The 17,235-nt window shown below is 44.0% G+C and overlaps 2 protein-coding genes across 2 annotated transcripts; both read right to left on the bottom strand.

Annotated features, from left to right (window-relative positions):
* Positions 1 to 156: 156 nt before the first annotated feature.
* Positions 157 to 5,598, bottom strand: LOC139374961 (cathepsin B-like). The gene is made up of 9 exons (XM_071116245.1): positions 5,482 to 5,598; positions 2,646 to 2,854; positions 2,262 to 2,376; positions 2,070 to 2,185; positions 1,885 to 1,970; positions 1,632 to 1,778; positions 1,398 to 1,514; positions 1,159 to 1,287; positions 157 to 1,070 (listed from the first exon to the last, which is right to left on the bottom strand). The coding sequence occupies exons 2-9, from the start codon at positions 2,846 to 2,848 to the stop codon at positions 997 to 999; spliced, it is 987 nt and encodes a 328-aa protein (XP_070972346.1). The 5' UTR covers positions 2,849 to 2,854; positions 5,482 to 5,598; the 3' UTR covers positions 157 to 996.
* A 799-nt stretch (positions 5,599 to 6,397) lies between these two features.
* LOC139374174 (XK-related protein 5-like) lies at positions 6,398 to 16,594 on the bottom strand. The gene is made up of 9 exons (XM_071115187.1): positions 16,422 to 16,594; positions 15,329 to 15,524; positions 11,530 to 11,696; positions 11,264 to 11,397; positions 11,100 to 11,178; positions 10,728 to 10,897; positions 10,546 to 10,657; positions 10,011 to 10,444; positions 6,398 to 9,698 (listed from the first exon to the last, which is right to left on the bottom strand). The coding sequence occupies exons 1-9, from the start codon at positions 16,528 to 16,530 to the stop codon at positions 8,991 to 8,993; spliced, it is 2,109 nt and encodes a 702-aa protein (XP_070971288.1). The 5' UTR covers positions 16,531 to 16,594; the 3' UTR covers positions 6,398 to 8,990.
* Positions 16,595 to 17,235: the final 641 nt, after the last annotated feature.

The following is a 17,235-nucleotide window of genomic DNA, read 5'->3' as shown; positions in this document are numbered from 1 at the left end:
AAACCCACAAGTGCATATGGGTCCATACCTACTAATGACAATTCAGTCACCAGATGGGTCAAAGTAAAACAGAATGCAGAGGCATGCATGTATAGAACGTTAGGTGGACGTTTGGGGGGGGGGGGGGGATCCACTGAAGGACATGACGATTTGAGGCCAAGTCAAACATGTAAACTTTTATTTCATCATGTAACTCAAACAAGCATCTCAGAACACTTTTGATCAGAGTAAGGAGAGAACCATTAGAAGAAAAATCATTCAAATCACAACCCATCAGTACAAAAAAACCTCATCCATTTCTCAATGATGATCCAAGTTAACAAAATGTGCACAACTGATCACGTCAAATGAAAAATATTTTCTAAAAAAAGGGGGTTCAACACTTTAAAAGCATAATTAAATAAATGCATACTGGGACAGAAGTATTTTAGCATAGCTAGTGACCTTGCCATCACTGGCAACATCATACTCACTGGGGACGGTCTCAATAGTCTATAGTGATTATTCTCCCTGCACTGACAACACAACTGGACAGGTGAAAGCATATACGTCACAGGGATCCTCCATATTGCCTTCACCCATTCTGTGTTGTCAGATACAAGAGGAGGCCACTAGAGACACCCGGTGTGACATTGACCCAGAGCCACCCCAAGACAGCTGGTCACACGTAACATGAGCCATAGGTAACACTGTACCACAGACATTAGTAGTGTTCTGTCCTGTAGTTCAAAAAAAGTGAAACATTGAACTAAAAATAGACTAAGCCATGGTCCAAATAGAACCCTAGCCACTACTCTTACACTACTCAGATCTGAAGCAAATCAGAATAGGACAGGTATGAGCAATATGGTAGTAGCTCCATCTTTCCCTCTGATAGGGTGGAGTTTCCTTCTCTTAAATTATTTTGGAACTACAGAGTTGCCGGGTCTCTGTCTAGTGGACAGGAAACCGGCGCATCTGCAGCCGCCTCATCACATTCTGTTAACATTGTCATGGTTACAAAGGGATGCCAGCCACCATCTCAGACTCGATGCCACAGTGGTCCTCACCTCGCACGATCTTGAAGAAACCTGAGAGACGGGAGAGAAAATACACACATTAGACACCAGAAAAAGCTATTTCTCAACAGGTGAGGTCTTATTTGACCGAGTGTCTCACCATTATCTCCCCAATCAGTGTTCCAGGAGTTAGCAGCCAGCCAGTAAGGAGTTCCCCCCTCCTCTCCCCAGCCTAGGACCTTAATGGCATGGCCTCCTACTGCACTACCAGAGACATGCCGGTACACACCTATAGAGAGATAAGTGTTAGGGTGTGAGAAATAGGAAAAATGTTTGATAGAGTGAAAAGTGAGTGGTTAAATGAAAGCAAAAGAGTGGAAAATAAGTGCGTGACCTCACCAGACTTGTAGAGCAGGAAGTCTTCATAGACAGTGAAAGCACCCTCTACAGGCCCATTCTTGTAGAGCTCCTTCATGATCTCCTTCTCGTCAGAGGGCACACTGTACGAACGCTTACCTAGAGGACAGGAGAAAGGGCATGTGCATCTCCATGGGCCAGAGCCTTGCTTGAATACACTAACAGTACAGATTAAATCACTCATTTTCAAAGTAATACATAATGCATGTGTCTTACCGAAGTGCTTGTCCTGCTTGTAGCCAGGTGTGTATCCCGGCTCACACTGGTTGGTACATTGTGGGGTGTCACCCTCCTCTCCTTTACAGGGGGGTCGTGATCCGTTGACATGGTGCTCACAGGGAGGGATGGAGTAGGGCCTGCAACCTGAGAGGAGACCAGACAGAGAATAAGTGCGTTTCACATGATGCTCAAAGGGGATAGAGTAGGGACAACTGTGGGGAAACAGTGAGAAAGTGTGCTCACTACTCACCAATGTGAGAGTCATAGAGTCCTCCAGAGACCAGCCCCTCTTTAGTCCAGAAGTCCCACGCAGCAGAGGGGTAACCACCATTACATCTAAGAACACAGACAGTTAACATTGCAAGCGCACAAATCCCACCAACCTCCGATTCCTTGCACAGAGCAGGTGAACGAGAAACATTTATATGCACATACCCCATGCCACAACTTTCACAACAGCTGAGCAGGTCTTCAGAGGAGATCTCCACACTGACTTTGGCGTTGCTGTGGATACACACGCGGTCTGAGATGGCCTCCGCAGCACCAAACGCCTTCAGAGGAACAAGCATGTCAAACACGCAGTCAACTTCACAGATCAGTCACAGGAATATCAGTGTGTGTTCTTACCCAGCAGCTGCCACAGGAGCCCTGGTCCCTGACCTCCTTCAGAGTGGGGCAGTTGGGCCACTGCAGTCTGGGGTCAAAGTTTTTAGGCAGCTCCATGTCCCCTGTATACTGCACCCTACAGAGGAGAGAACAAGGTGGTCATTAACCCTACATGCTACAACCTACCTTACACACTAACCCTCCAGAGAGACAGCCATGGAGAAAGAGGGGAGAGAATAACAGGAGAGGACCAAGACTGAACATGTGTACCGTTACTGTGTAGTGTTGGTGGAATCAGCCTGAAGTTGAGCAACTTCTCACTTCCTTCTTGCAGTCTCTCGATTCAGCACCAACACACTAGCTAGTACATTCCCTCAATACAACCCACACACAGCTGACACTCACATGGTGGAGAGTTTGGGTCCTTTGAGCAGGGTGCCACACAGCTTCTTGACGTAGCTGTAGTCCACATTATGAAAGTTGTGGCCAGCCTTCCATGTAGTGTTGGCCTCGTTGATGTAGTTTACCATCTCATGGGAGAGCGGAGGTAGGCGGGGCCGTGCCCAGCTGATTGACAGCCCAGACACCAGCAACAGCACACACCACATCACTTCCTGTAAGGACATGAAGGCATCATGGGAACTGGAGTGCAAACTAAAGAAGAGTAAGGCAATGTAGTTTTGGACATTTGCGTGCCCAGACGAAGTCAACCCCGTATCTAGACACCCACAGGTGGAAATTAGACTTAACTAAATGTGGAATGTGGCACATTTACCGAGATGTCGACTGACGATGGGAATTCTTCCACCAACTGTTGTAACAGTATAACTTTAGACCGTCCCCTCGCCCATACCCGGGCGCGAACCAGGGACCCTCTGCACACAGCAACAGTCACCCACGAAGCATGGTTACCCATCGCTCCACAAAAGCCGCAGCCCTTGCAGAGCAAGGGGAAGTACTTCAAGGTCTGAGTAAGTGACGTCACCGATTGAAACGCTATTTAGCGCACACCACCGCTAACTAAGCTAGCCGTTTCACATCCGTTATATCTCCACTCCATGTGATCCTTGTAAAGGTGAAGGCTAGGCCCTAATCAACAAGTTTGGTACGTAATCGCCTAGTTAATAACAAAGCTAATACCACATGCAGACCGGCGTCAGGTAGTCACAAGTGTTGTGACGTGAGCATGCAGTCATGCAGGGACACAAACACGTGAGCTGAACTAAAGCAGCTCTTAAGAGCAAGGCCACAGAACAGACCACTCAGCACAATCAGATCAAGAGGACAGAAAGAAGAGGTCTTCCGTTTAACTGGAGGGGGGGGGGGGGGACTTGGCTCAAACCCACAGATCAATACCAGGGCAGAGGGTGTGGTGTGTGTGTATGGTTCAGATATATATATATTGAAGTCACATGGCAGGCATAAGTCAGCAGCAAAATCATCTAGAAAGGGGCAAGTAGTTCAACATGAAATTCCCCTCGAAAACATGACTGCCTAGGACTCCTCTGAACTCAGCATTGACAATATTCAGCCAGGCAGGCAGCCAAGTACTACTTCCCTAATAGGCAGGGCCAGTAGCAATAACTTCTCTAAAGCACAGGACCACTGGTCATATGGTAGAGGAACATATGACTCACCAAGATTTTCAGATTTCATTTTTTGACTTGATTAAAGTTAGGGGTATTGCTACATGCCTATAAAGACATTTTTTTCCATCCTGTCTGAGACTGGTGCAACAAGCTATCCCATTGGCAATTGATAAAGCAGCACCATGTCTTCCATCAGTAGGTCGAGGTTAGGGTAACTCCAACCACGTCTAAACTAGTCTCAAAAGGAGATAAACAGGGCGTTTAGTAAGGGGAAAATACCTGAACTTCTGTCAAAACAGGCATTCATAAAGGGTGGAACGTTCCAAAAGGAATCTGTTCCAAAAACTTCGTAAGGTACAAGGATGCCAACAAAGGCATACAAAGTAACATGATCAATTCACCTAGCTAACTAGCTGCCGAATAGGCATCTACTCACCACGTAGCTTATTCTTAATGTTTGTCCATAGGCTACCAGAGTGAGGACATAACTTGTTTATTCCCGAAAAAAATGAGTGAAAACGTGATTAAATAGCCATCTTATTCTGCCGCTATACAACTTTGTATTCGTTGTTTGTTACCAACCTTGTTATCTACGAAGTTTTGTTACAGATTCCTGTTGGAACGCACCACAAATTGTACCCACCCACTCATAAACCCACAGAGGAAATGGAAAGAGTATTTCTCAGCAGTGACCCTTATTGTTCTGCTTTGACATGAATCACTAGCCTCATCACATGGGAAATTAACTGACAAACGTTGGTTGGTCGGTCTGCAAGCACCCGCATATAACGGTCTAGATAGAACCTGTACGGACAGGATTTCGCTCTGGCTAAACACCAACACACACGATTGAGCTAGCTACTCAATCAAATAACCATCAAGACATTAAGTTCGTTGGTTGAATTAAGTATTTGGCTAGTAGACTTGGACAAAATGCCTGTACACAGGGTGACCAGGACAGGAGTGAAGAACACTGCATATGAAATGGGGGGTGGCCCAGGCACTTCAGATCACTTGACTTCGGACACCACAAGAGTCACTTTGAGATCCAATTACTAAGGGAGTGTCTGGCTTTCAATTTCTTATCCAGGGCTATCAGACTTGTTTACATTGAAACCAGGATTTCCGTTACATACCAGTCCAGACATGTTGCTTACATAGGGTAGGGAATTTATCCGAACCCTTTCAGAAAATGCCTTTGAGAAAAGGTATTGAGAGTTCTAGTCATTGCAGATTGTAATCGCACAACTCATAGCGCGCACACGCGTATAGCGAAAACAAGTTGTGAGACGAGAATAGCATCAGGTTGCCATCAACCCATTTCAGAACTGGCACTCTGAAAGTAACTAGCTGGCTGACAGAGACACCGCCCAAAACAACACCGCCGCGTTTCAAACCGCATAACGTTAAGTCATTCTAAGTAACATTGATATCGATCTGTGTGTCACAACAAAATGTACATCAGGAAATAAATAACTAGCTAACGTTATCTATCCATTGTTGTCTTATCCAAGAGGACAATCTTGCTAGCTTGCGAATTAACGTTAGTGTAGCTATTGTTGCCTACAGTAGTTACCGTAAACTAGCTAACGATGTTGCCAGTTCCTGTAGCTACATTAACATTCCCCAAGTTGTGAATTCAGATACGTTACCTGTTGTCTGCTTGTCCGGTGTACCGAATAACAATTACACTACACGTGCACCTTTCTTAAACTGCTTTCGCCTTCCCGAGTCTGACGTTCAATTCCGGCGAATCACGTGACTTGTCACGAGCCTCTGGCGTATCCCTCGTGATTCTTGCAGATGCACGTTAGATTTGGTAACGAGTAAATTGATACAATAGGCCCGTGATTTAACCACTATAGGCCTATTTATTTATAACAACTATGATAAGTAGGGGATATATTCAGGCGAGATGAAATGTGCACAATGTCAGACAGTTCTAGCCCAATAATGTTTGGACCATGTTTTGGGGTGCTAACATGTTGGCTGTTGCCATGTTGTTGCTACCATTACTATGTTGTTGTTTTAGGTCTCTTTATGTCATGTTGTGTTGTCTCTCTTGTCGTGATGTGTGTTTTGCCCTATATTTTAATTACATTTATTTTTATTCTCAGCCCCGGTCCCCGCAAGAGGCCTTTTGCTTTTTGGTAGGCTGTCATTTTATAAGAATACGAATTTGTTCTTAACTGACTTGCCTAGTTAAATAAATACACTCCTCCTGAACAGGCCCCTCGATGCAGGTAAAGCAGAAACGTAGGCCTATAGGATTTGCATTTACTAACACTTTCTACACAAAAGACTGCGTTTCAAGAACAACTTGTGACTGCAAAACAAGCCAAGTCATCATATAAAATAAAGCATCAGAGGGCAAAATACATAAACCACAGCAAAGCTATTGTGTAACGAATGAATGATCAGTCTTCTTTCTGTTCCTCTGTTCGTTTAACTCAGCTGACAAACAACTTATTAGATAATCATGAAGAAACAGAATAAAGGTGTGACAGATTGGGCTTGAACCCTGGTTGTCTGCATGACTAGATAAACAACAGCGACAGCATCCTTCCATCGTGGTAACGCTAGTGTTTATTCAGGTGTACTTTATACAATTATGAATAACCATTATATTATTTGAATAACGACATTAGATGAGGCAATCAGATGCATCACGTTCACCTGGTGTAACAATAATAACAACAACAAGATCTTATTAATACATTGTCAAGTACAGATACAAAACTTTACCGAGTCAAAACACAGTGAATCACACTACTGGACAACACTTCTGTACACATTTCATACAGTAAATGTGGGCAAAAAAAAAAAAGAAGATGTATACAATGCAGGAAGCTGGAAATTGAAGTGCACCCTTCCATTCATTGTGACGAGCATATACAGATAAGGCAATGAGACTGACAGCCATTGCAGCTGATGCTGTCGTTTCTACAAGGCAAGCGCTGATTATTTCCTTATCAAGCCAGGCATTGAGATAGCATTCTAAAGCGTGTTTGTGCACCAAGATACATTTAAAAGTCCATACTGATATTAGTAGGCTATATTAGCTAGTATATTAACTTTGCATGGACATACATTCTAAAAGCTGGTTAATGCAACGTGTATGTAAGTGATTTATCTTTTCACATCTATCATTAGATACAGTACACTGTCTTTGACAGGCTGTGTAAAAATAAGGACGAGCATGCAGTAGTACCATTTTCCTCAGCTCTAGGTAGCTCACACATTCCCTTTATATCAACAGAGATAAAACAATAGTTCTGAACTGATCTCGTCCCGAGCTGTCTCTCTCTCTCTTGAGCCTGGGGACAAAGTTAGTTCTGAATTCACTATAAACACAATCAAACAAAAAATAAACGACAGTAAAAAACAATGTAAAAAACACAACATTCTGATAACACTGACCTCCAAACATCCATAGCAGCACATGACCTATAACCTCTAGATTGGCCTAGCTCTATTTCTCTCCCTGGCCCCTTCTAGGAACAAAGGGCCCCCTTAGGGGGATAGGATAGGGATAGGAATAGGACCAGGCTGTAGAGGATCCGGAAGCTCATCAATACTACTAGCAGCTTGTTTCAGGCACTTCCACACTGATAGATACAGTCTGCTTTGATGCCACGTGAATAGATACGATTAGTTGGATCTTTCTCCTGTCTCACAGAAATATAAATTATTTCTTCTGACAATGGTTCACAAAGATCTTATATCTTCGCCATTTGAGGTAAATTTGAGATTTAGAAATAGCACCTATACTGACCGAAATGAATTGAACACTGAACACATTTGAATAATTTTGTATATATTTAAATACTAGTACCTATCAGACTTAAAGGTCTGCTTGACATGTCGGGACTAGCTGTAAACAAATTGTAAATAAGAGTAAGAATATCGTTTAAAATTTCACATAATGAAAGTATTTACGTACATGACGTATTATTGTTAGGTTACCTTTAGATTAAATATCACATTTGAATACTATAATAATGAATGTATGAATACAGTAGCCTATAATAGTAGAGTAAAACCTAACATGTGATCAGAGCGTCTCCATTGACTAACTATTAGCACCCCTTCAATTATCCCAATCATATCATAATACCTCGTAAAAGTGCAAACTGCCTCAAATTATTGCAGTTATATACAAGAAAGAAAGAAGCAAAGACAAACATATGAACTCTCTTCTCTGTCAAACCTTAATAAACCCCAACTTAAGCTATCATAGCCTACAGATGAATCATAACGCTTTATGATGGCACTAATTCAATCCATAGCATAAAGTAAACCACACTGAGGGTTCACTCACAATTTCTATGTCATAGAAATATAATCTAGTTTTAGATTCTAGTTTTAGATTCTATTTCTATGGTATATCCTCTAGCAGAGGCGTTAACCATGTTAAATCTGACACACCACACACGCCATTACTCTCACGGACATTATCATTCAATGTCAACATGAAACCGCATCTGTTATTAAAATAATACTGCATGGACATTCTGAGCATACTCACAGTGCAGTTTTCTTAATCTGTGATTGATTGAATCAGGGCCTAAGAGCAAAAGGACATCCCTCTGTTCCTTCACTAAAGACTACTTCCAGTGCAGTTTCTCTGTTAGTGTGTCTGTGTGTGATAGATACATGTGGATTCACAACCTCACACCGGCTAATTAAAATGGATACTCAAGACAAGCTATTGTTATTTAGTGTGAAACACGTCTGGCTAACCTGGGTGCCGAGCTGGTTCTAATTTAGTCAACAAGCCCTTGGCTAGTAATAGACCAGTTGTCTGGCATGACAACAATTTTGTAATAGCACTGTTGAATACAGAACCAGCCTGACACTCAGGCTAACGTCATATATCTTGTAACATATTCTCTATATTTTGTGTTCTTTATCATCTCTAGACCTGGGTCAAATACAATAATGTTAAATACTTTTAAATACTTTAGGCACACTTGATTTAGCTTGGAATGGAATGGAACAGTGGTACAATGGAACCAATTAAATAGTCCCGAAAGTGTAAACCTCACCCACCCAGCTCCACCCCGGTCAAGCTAAATCAAATACACCTTAATAAGTATTTGAGAGTATTTTACATGTATTTGACCAGGTCTGATCATCTCACTCCACCCATTGTCCTCCTTTAGATCAATTTTTCTCTATGGTCTACAAACTGGACCAGTTGTTTTCTAGCGTGCGTGGTGGTGTTGGCGGTGGTAGAGGGGCTAGGACCTGGTTCCTCTGGAACAGCACGAGGCTCCTGTCTGGGGGTGGAGGTAAAGAGGGGCTCCCTGATGCGGTAGGGTCTCCGGTAGGTGGAGATGGGCGACAGCTCAGAGCCCCAGCCCAGGTAACTGCCACTGGATGGGGAGACTGCGTCAGTGCTGAAGTACAAGGCGGTGCCAGACTCCGTGGGGTTAAAGTTCCGCTGGGGGCTTCCCATGCCCAACAGCAGGGACGGTGATCTCTCTGGAGACAAATCACGTCTGGCATCCAGTGACCCCGCAGAAGATGACCCTTCGGTGTTCGAGGTGACCACGTTGCTGTCGATGTGGCGGTAGTCTGGGTACTTGGGTGAAGAGGGTGTGGGGGAGCAGTAGGTTGCGCTCTGGAAGTCTTCCTCATCTCGTTCTTCAGAGGGAGGGGGACTGGAATGAGGGGGGCTGGAGTCGTCTTGCGGGTTGGAGGGCTCAGAGAGGTGACCTCTGACCTCCTCAACTAGGACCTCCACCAGCGGCGGGTTGACTTCCTGGATGGGAGAGGGTGAGGGCAGCACATGTCTCACCTCCCCCTGTCTCACTGCCTGTCTCACCTCACTGATGATGTCTCTGGCTGGGGCTGCCTTTATAATCTAGGAAGAAGAAGGACAGCTATGGTGAATGATATTCTATAATAATAATAATTTGGTTGGTGCTTATATTTGTCCTGTTTTCACATCCAGGAAATAGATAACTTATCAGAGAACATCCAACAGTAGTAGAGAATAGAGAATAGCAAATACATCTGCACCCATTCAAAAGCAGATACCAGAGTGCGGGTTTATTTGGAAAATATCGGCGTTTTGAACATCTAAACATGACACAGAAACTTGACCAAAACAATAACCTGTCAAGGATACACTTCAAGGAGAAGGGGGAAAAATGGAATTGGGTGCTCATCTCACCTCCTCCACCTGTCTGACCTCGTCAACCTGGGGAACGATGGGAGAAGATTGTGGAACGATGGGGGAATCTTGTGGAACGTTGAGAGAACGTTGCGGAATGTCTGGGGACCTTGGCAGAGTCTCTTCCTCTAGTCCCAGCAGCCTGACCAATCCCCCTTCACCATAGGCATGGCTTATTCTAGCCACATCACCTGTCTTCATGGCTAGGCGAATCAGCAACCAGTGGTGGTGCTTCCAGCCCTGCCATTGGCTAGGGAGCTCCAGCAGATTCCCGCCACCCACAAGTTGACTGTGGCGATGGCTCTTCTCTTCCAATGAGAGAGAAGAGCCCCGGACTGCACAAGCTCCGCCCATTCCATGGTGACGTATGCTCTGGAAGATCTCAAAGGACTTAGGGTGGAGGAACCGGTAGTACAGGACTAAAGCTATCACTCCTGTAATAACAAAGACCGACATATGAGTGTGTGAGTATGAGTGTGTGTGCGTGTGTGCGCGCGCCCGTGCGTGTGTGTGTGTGTGTGTGTGCGTGTCTCACCAATGAGGAAACTACAGAACACGGCGGCTGGGATACCCATGCTATCCCATGATGCAACACTGAAGAAGTCGGAACCTGCCAGCAGAAGAAGAGCGTTCTCGATAAACATGGCCTGCAGGAGAGAGTAGAGAGAGTTACACACACACACACATACACACACACACACACACACACACACACACCAAGTAGAAGCCGGCCATGCGGCATCTGGAGGCTCCGTCTTTGACGTTGAGGAAGAGGAAGATGTGAACAGCTCCCAGAACCAGGTTGAACAGGCGCCAGTGCAATGGCGTTTTAATGATGTCACTCTGCTGCGACACCAACCAGAACGTAGCACCCAACCAGTGAAGACCTGAGACACACAGGAGCAGGACAAACATCACTGAATGTTCACACACACACACACACACACACACACACACACACACACACACACACACACACACACACACACACACACACACACACACACACACACACACACACACACACACACATCTATCTACAAATGCACACTAAAAGAGACACACACACACATATATACACACACTCACCAATAACACCAAGTACCCACTGGCGGAACAGGCGTGTGAAGAGAGTGAGGGTGGCGAGACGTGCTCCCAACATACTGACCTAAACACAAGACAATAAGTCTGTTATTATCACACACACACTTCCACACACACAAACACACACCCAGCCCAGCCAGCCCTCCTACCCTCCAGAGCAGTCTACAGGCAATAGCAGCAGGGGTCATGGGGAGATGTCCAGGTCTGATGAGGGAACAGGCTCTGGCATACAACACTAAGGCCCAGGCCAGGGACAGCAGGCACACCGCAAAACACACTGACACTGAAGAGAGAGCGCGAGAGAGAGAGAAAGAGGTTGGGGAGAGAGGTAGAGGGATAGATAATATGAATACTCTGTAGGGTGATTGTATCAAACACACACACAGACACACACACACACACAGACAAGTAGTACCTGGTGAAGAGAGTCCTACATCGGTACAGATGAGGACATATGTCTGCAAGACAGTCTGTGGCAGAGTTACCACCAGTGCCTCCAACAGGCGGAGAGCTGAAACATCAGCCTGCTGCATTATCTCACTACACCGATCCTCTCCAGTGGATGTCATAGTCTCCCATAACCTGGAACACACACACACACACACAACAGAGTTAGAGGGAGTGAGACACTTCAACACAGAGTTCAGCTCAGTGTTTTTGTTTCATCACTGACCTCTCACCTCTGACCCCTAACCCTAAAGAGGTACTACAGTAGCACACAGCAAAATTTGCAGTGTTAAATCAACACTTATATAGTTCATTTTAACACTATCTCTGAGTGTAAAAAGTGCTCTGATTATAGTGTTAATGTAACACTCTGTAGTGTAGAAAATGTAAACTGCATATATATATATATATATATATATATTAGTGTTAAACTAAAACACTGTTACAGTAAGTCATTTTGGGTGTTGTTTTAACACTGTATGGTAGGGACTAGATTCAGCCGTGGCCCAATTTTTTCTTGAGTGGATGATCAGGGGGCCGAAATATAATTAAAATAATTTGTAGACCGCAAAAAGCCCAAACAGATATAATATTTGACTAAAACATAATCATTACAAACCTTGCTTACATTTGAATACAATCACATATATCTCTCTATTATTTGTAGGAATACTTTAGAACAGATTTCCAAATCAAAATCATTGAGCCTGCTGCCATTCCTTTCTTTTTTCTTTTTTTTTTGGTTGTTGAATTTTTACCCCTTTTTTCTCCCCAATTTCGTGGTATCCAATTGTTTTTTAGTAGCTACTATATTGTCTCATCGCTACAACTCCCGTACGGGCTCGGGAGAGACGAAGGTTGAAAGTCATGCGTCCTCCGATACACAACCCGACCAAGCCACACTGCTTCTTAACACAGCGCCATCCAACCCGGAAGCCAGCTGCACCAATGTGTCGGAGGAAACACCGTGCACCTGGCAACCTTGGTTAGCGCGCACTGCGCCCGGCCCGCCACAGGAGTCGCTGGTGCGCGATGAGACAAGGATTTCCCTACCGGCCAAACCCTCCCTAACCCGGACGAAGCTAGGCCAATTGTGTGTCGCCCCACAGACCTCCCGGTCGCGGCCGGTTACGACAGAGCCTGGGAGCGAACCCAGAGTCTCTGGGGGCGCAGCTAGCGCTGCAGTACAGCACCCTTAACCACTGCGTCACCCGGGAGGCCCCTGCTGCCATTCCTGAGCAAGCTCTGTACTGGTGGTGCCCCGATGCCGCAGCTGAATCAACTTTAGAAGACGGTCCTGGCGCTTGCTGGACTTTCTTGGGCACCCTGAAGCCTTCTTCACAACAATTGAACCGCTCTCCTTGAAGTTCTTGATGATCCGATAAATGGTTGATTTAGGTGCAATCTTACTGGCAGCAATATTCTTGCCTGTGAAGCCCTTTTTGTGCAAAGCAATGATGATGGCACGTGTTTCCTTGCAGGTAACCATGGTTGACATAGGAAGAACAATGATTCCAAGCACCACCCTCCTTTTTAAGCTTCCAGTCTGTTATTGGAACTCAATCAGCATGACAGAGTGATCTCCAGCCTTGTCCTCGTCAACACTCACACCTGTGTTAACGAGGAAATCACTGACATGATGTCAGCCTGTCCTTTTGTGGCAGGGCTGAAATGCAGTGGAAATGTTTTTGGGGGATTCAGTTCATTTGCATGGCAAAGAGGGATTTGCAATTAATTGCAATTCATCTGATCACTCTTCATAACATTCTGGAGTATATGCAAATTGCCATCATACAAACTGAGGCAGCAGACTTTGTGAAAATGAATATTTGTGTCATTCTCAAAACGTTTGGCCACGACAGTACAATACCTTTCAGAAGTTTGGGGTCACTTAGAAATGTCCTTGTTTTTGAAAGAAAAGCACATTTTTTGGTCCATTAAAATAACATCAAATTGATCAGAAATACAGTGTAAACATTGTTAACGTTGTAAATGACTATTTTAGCTGGAAACTGATGATTTTTAATGGAATATCTACATAGGCGTACAGAGGCAACCATCACTCCTGTGTTCCAATGGCACGTTGTGTTAGCTAATCCAAGTTTATCATTTTAAAAGGCTAATTGATCATTAGAAAACCGTTTTGCAATTATGTTAGCACAGCTGAAAACTATCGTACTGATTAAAGAAGCAATAAAACTGGCCTTCTTTAGACTAATTGAGTATCTGGAGCATCAGCATTTGTGGGTTCGATTACAGGCTCAAAATGGCCAGAAACAAAGCACTTTCTTCTGAAACTCGTCAGTCTATTGTTGTTCTGAGAAATGATGACTATTCCATGCGAGAAATTGCCAAGAAACTGAAGATCTCGTACAATGCTGTGTACTACTCCCTTCACAGAACAGAGCAAACTGGCTCTAACCAGAATAGAAAGAGGAGTGGGAGGCCCCGGTGCACAACTGAGCAAGAGGACATGTACATTAGAGTGTCTAGTTTGAGAAACAGACGCCTCACAAGTCCTCAACTGGCAGCTTCATTAAATAGTACCTGCAAAACACCAGTCCTAACGACAACAGTGAAGAGGTGACTCCGGGATGCTGGCCTCAGACTGGCTAATAAAAAGAAAAGATTAAGATGGGCAAAATAACACAGACACTGGACAGAGGAACCGTGCCTAGAAGGCCAACATCCCGGAGTCGCCACCAGTTGAGACTGGTGTTTTGTGGGTACTATTTAATGAAGCTGCCAGTTGAGGACTTGAGGCATCTGTTTCTCAAACTAGACACTCTAATGTACTTGTCCCCTTTCTCAGTTGTGCACCGGGGCCTCCTACTCCTATTTCTACTCTGGTTAGCGCCAGTTTGTACTGTTCTGTGAAGGGAGTAGTACACAGCGTTGTACAAGATCTTCAGTTTCTTCTTTTTGCAGAGAAAAGCTTAGTTGTGTAATTGTACATCTAACTAGGATGTTTGGTGCAGTATTTCTCAAGTTAAAAAAATTCATGAAAACGAGTCGTCTATCGTTGAATGACAACAAACACTTTATTGAAGCATCCCTACTGTTGACCAATCACCGTCGAATCGGCGTAGACTTCGGCTTCTGATCTTCGGCGTTGCCTCGAGAATTTTTTTGTCTTCACAAACCCTTGCCGAAGGCCAAAACTAACAAAAATGTCACAAACTATCATAATATATGCACAAACTGTTTCGAACTGTTTCAGAGGGGAAGGATGCGGACGCCTTAACACAGTAGTGTTAGGAAACTCCAGGATTACAGGCCACATCAGGCCTGCAAGTCACATTATGCTGGCTTGCAAAGTGATGTGTAATTCCTATTGAAATCCAGAGTTAGGATATCCAACAGTTTTTATTCACCCACAAACTGCATTCAGAATGGCTGTCAGGGTTAGAAAAATGTATAAAAAAGATGACCTAAAGACGTAAACCATTTAAATCAGTAACGGGTGCAGTAAATCTAACTAACTGGTTGGATTTGTTTTGAAAATGTATGTTATTTATCTTAGTGTATAAGATGAATCAATGTACATGCAAATACAGATATTAAAACAATCCTAAAGATTATACCTACAGTAGAGCATGCTGGGAAATATAATGATGTGTATGGGACTGTTATACTTTCCACAGTGTAAAACAATAACTCTGTTTATTAACACCAACGCTCTTTTATGCCACTTGCAGCGTGAATTTAACACTTGAAATGTTACACTGAAAAATCAACACAGCTCCATTTGCTATGTAGTACATTACCTTCTAAAGATGCCCAGGTGCAGGATGTGAGTCCATTTGAGATCTTTGCTGCATATACGTCCATCTGCCTGGTACCACAGCCAACTTAGCAACTGGGGGCCCCATCCAGGGAGGAGAAACAAGGCTGTAAGCCCCGCCCAGTGGCCATAGCAATAGTTATGCCCCACCCACAGGTAGTACACGAAACAGTAGATCACTGTGGAGACACACGCACAGGTAAGTAAGTACATCTACACAAATGTACACTTTTGTTTGTAATCTACTTGCTGACGGTGTTTATGTACAAATGTGAACAGGCAAAATGTCATCAATATGTAATTAACATCGAACTAATGTGTAATTAATATCCTAATTAACATTTGTTCTGACTCGAGACCACAAACGTGCTAAGCATTTGAACAAGTGCAGTTTCAGCATAGTATGTGTGTGTGCGACCTCCATCACGACTATAGGCTGAGGCCAGGGTAGGGTCTGGGAGATTCTGCGCTGTTTCCGTATCTCTAATTGGCTACAAAATGCACGCTCCTCATGTCTGGGAGAACCACTGAACGAACGATGCAGTGCTCTCTCCCTTCAGATCTGCATTTTCTTTCTCTTCCCCTACCCTCCCTCTTTCTCCCTCTCCTGTCTCGGCAATATGAACCATCTGCCGGACCAGATGGGCGGTATAGGAGAGAGGGTAGAGTCGGGTCCCTCCAATCCGCTATCCATTCATGGCACCCAGAAAAAGGCGCTCGAATATGACAAAAATGAGCCACTTTTCTATTAGCATAACTAAAGCTACAGCTGCAATGTGTTCGCGGCTGTGCTGCTGCATGGTTTCATAACCATCTGGGTAAATATAGAAAAACAACACCAGTGATACACGCACCTATAAAGATTCGAATGTATCTGGAAATGCAGATTAACATTTTTATACTTTAGGAAATATGAATTAATTAAACCTTTATGCATGCAGCCTTTCGTGGTATAACCCTGTACTGATATGATTTGACGTGTAGCCTAGGTGTGGTGAGAGATATAACAGGCCTATCTCCATCACCGGAGAGGTGTGTTTCGGTCGTTCTCGGTAACGGCAGTGCTATAAACTTACGCGCAGTCCGCTCAGCCACAATGAGAAATGCAGTAAACGCGAAAATGCAAACTTGGCAGCAGGCCACGCAGGAGCCTCCCCTGTCCCGGGAAGTGGTGTATTGTCTCATCACGGATATGTAGAATCTTTAACTGTTGTGTTGTTATTGTGATGCAGTCCCATGCAGCATAATCCGGTACAAGGTAGGGAGGGTACCCGGTTCTCTGCTCGGATCCGTAGTCCTTTGAAGATGGCTTCTGACGTCATGGCCCGTCATGGTCCATTAAAAAGTCAATCTGCAGTTGCTACATCTGTTTTTGGACGTATAAATTAATGATATGTACCCATTGATTCTTGAAGAATATACCTTGTAAATATCTAATGAGCTTAGTACAGCTGTCTTTCCCGCATCAGAATCCAAAATATTCGCTTTTCTTCTTTCATTCCAATGTTTGTAAACAAACATTATATAGCCTCCAAACATGGTTACAATTATCATGTTCATATCATGGATGGTCAGTATTCATAGCTCTGTCTATGAATTTGAGAGTGGTTACACTTATCCAGTCCCATCCCTCAGCTTTTTCCCGAAAGGGGAGGGGTGTGGTTGTTGTTTCAACTACCGATTGCCCCTTTAAAAAGGCAAAGTCTCAGATTTTTTTTCATTTCAACTAATGAATAACATTGGTAAAAAGCATGACTTTCATAATAAATAGTTAATACAGTATTTAGTGTCCTGTATTAGATATTTAATACATTATTTGTCTCGTGATTGCATTTGTTACCAAATAACTAAGAATTTGACCAAATATTTGTAAAGGAAGCCCCTTCATCC

The sequence above is a fragment of the Oncorhynchus clarkii genome, chromosome 19 (genome assembly GCF_045791955.1).
Source record: "Oncorhynchus clarkii lewisi isolate Uvic-CL-2024 chromosome 19, UVic_Ocla_1.0, whole genome shotgun sequence".
NCBI classification, from domain to species: Eukaryota; Metazoa; Chordata; class Actinopteri; order Salmoniformes; family Salmonidae; genus Oncorhynchus; species Oncorhynchus clarkii.
Note: the sequence above shows the minus strand (reverse complement) of the source record. Positions and strands in the feature narration are given on the sequence as shown.

Bases quoted from the DNA above. Each gene is read 5' to 3' on its own strand.
- LOC139374961 (XM_071116245.1), bottom strand. From the start codon at position 2,848: ATGTGGTGTGTGCTGTTGCTGGTGTCTGGGCTGTCAATCAGCTGGGCA. The intron at 2,186-2,261 runs GTAAGAACACAC...GTTCCTCTGAAG, and splicing joins GCTCCTGTGGCAGCTGCTGG to GCGTTTGGTGCTGCGGAGGC. The intron at 1,288-1,397 runs GTGAGGTCACGC...ATCTCTCTATAG, and splicing joins CTTCCTGCTCTACAAGTCTG to GTGTGTACCGGCATGTCTCT.
- LOC139374174 (XM_071115187.1), bottom strand. From the start codon at position 16,530: ATGAGACAATACACCACTTCCCGGGACAGGGGAGGCTCCTGCGTGGCC. The intron at 11,697-15,328 runs GTAATGTACTAC...TGTGTGTTCCAG, and splicing joins CACCTGGGCATCTTTAGAAG to GTTATGGGAGACTATGACAT. The intron at 11,398-11,529 runs GTACTACTTGTC...CTCTCTCTTCAG, and splicing joins TGTAGGACTCTCTTCACCAG to TGTCAGTGTGTTTTGCGGTG.